The sequence below is a fragment of the Sturnira hondurensis genome, unplaced genomic scaffold, assembly GCF_014824575.4.
Source record: "Sturnira hondurensis isolate 20B ecotype Veracruz unplaced genomic scaffold, ASM1482457v3 Scaffold0001304, whole genome shotgun sequence".
Taxonomy (NCBI): Eukaryota; Metazoa; Chordata; class Mammalia; order Chiroptera; family Phyllostomidae; genus Sturnira; species Sturnira hondurensis.
This window is the reverse complement of record NW_028073935.1, coordinates 4268141-4269664: the sequence shown is the minus strand read 5'-3', so window position 1 is coordinate 4269664 and position 1524 is coordinate 4268141. Positions and strand designations below refer to the sequence as shown.

Here is a 1524-nt window from a genome sequence, read left to right as displayed (position 1 = left end):
GGATTGATGATCATGGCATTTATCAATCCAGACAATACAGATGAAATATCATAAATCACCTGTAGAAACACTCCTGCACCTTCCCCCAGCATACCAGATTTGGGAGGTGGTACCCACAGGCCTAGAGGCACAGGCTCCTCTGCACATCCACCCATGCCAGCACTGTGCTAGTACACTTAAGACTCCTTCTACCCCTGAAGCTTGACTAGCTGTTTCCATGAACTCACTTGGCATGTTTATTAACCATAAGCCTGCGGTTACAGCCAGGCAGCAGGTGCAGGGCCTGGGTGGCCACAGTTACTTGTTGTCCATCCTTTTGAGCTGCTCCTTGCCATTGATGGTCAATGATTTCAGCTGCCCATCCTCCTCCACTTCCACACGCTCCTGCCCGTTTTCCATAATGCGCTTGGTGGTGACCTTGTGTCCATTAATCATCTCAGTGGATGACATCACTGACTTGAACCCTGAACTGCCAGAGACAGAGCCCGAGCCCCCAAAGGAAGTGGATGAGAAAGTGGTACGGCTAGCACTCCCACCCCAGCCCAGTGTGTCGAAAGCTGAGAAGGCCTCCATGAAAGCTGGGAACTCTCCAAAGCCAGCAGACAAGGCACCCCTCAGGCCATGGCCCTGACTAGTACGGTCACTGTTGAAGGGGGTAACCCAAAAGTCAAAGGAGAAGGGGTCCAGGCCACCGAAAAACTCGCGGAAGATGTCCTCAGGATTTCGGAAGGTGTAGCCAGTGTCAAAGGGGCTGTTGTAAGGAGTACTGGCTCCCCCACCAGCTACCCAGCTGTCATAGCCTGCTCGGTCATAGACAGAGCGCTTCCGGGAGTCAGACAGGACTTCATAGGCCTCAGACACCTGCTTGAACTTCTTCTCAGCTTCTTCCTTGTTGTCAGGGTTCTTGTCAGGGTGCCAGCGCAAGGCCAGCTTGCGGTAGGCCTTCTTGATGTCTTCTGAGGAGGCGCTCGACTGTACCCCCAGCACTTCATAATAGTTAGCCATGCCCAGCCAGGAGTAGAGGCAGTGGAGGAGAAGGTGAAGTGAGCACCAAGGACCAGATGACTGGGGTGGTGTAGAGGAGGCAGCAGCTGGTGTGGGTTGCTGAGCAGGGATCTTGTTAGACTATGCTGTCTCTGGGCGTGACTTTGCCCAGCGAGTTTACCTTTTCATAGTACCAGTTTTCGAGAACACCTCCACTGAAAGAATTGGGGGGAGGGAAGAAACTGATGCAGTGGGGCCAGGCAGTGGCAGGTTCCCCTGCAGAACTGAGGCCAGGCTCTTTATGACATCACCCCTGGGTGGGGCAAATCCACCCCCAGGTCTGGACTCGGCAACACCCCATATGTCAATCTGCCCCTGTGAGCAAGGCTGACCACCAAAGTGAACTGAGACTCAGAGCTGGGTAATGATGGAGCTATTGGCTGAGCCCTTGGGTCAGCTATGGGATCCAGGCCCACGTGGGCAATGAGGTCAGTGATGGTGGCCAAAGGGAGTGAGGGCTTCCTGGTATATGTCCAATCG

The 1524-nt window shown here is 54.0% G+C and overlaps 1 protein-coding gene across 1 annotated transcript; it reads right to left on the bottom strand.

Annotated features, from left to right (window-relative positions):
- Nucleotides 1-297: 297 nt before the first annotated feature.
- On the bottom strand, nt 298-1005 carry DNAJB8 (DnaJ heat shock protein family (Hsp40) member B8). Its single transcript, XM_037027528.1, has one exon. It carries the CDS (start codon nt 1003-1005, stop codon nt 298-300), a length of 708 nt encoding a protein of 235 aa, XP_036883423.1.
- Nucleotides 1006-1524: the final 519 nt, after the last annotated feature.

Excerpts from the sequence above, each read along its gene's own strand:
- DNAJB8 (XM_037027528.1), bottom strand. The coding sequence starts at position 1,005 with ATGGCTAACTATTATGAAGTGCTGGGGGTACAGTCGAGCGCCTCCTCA.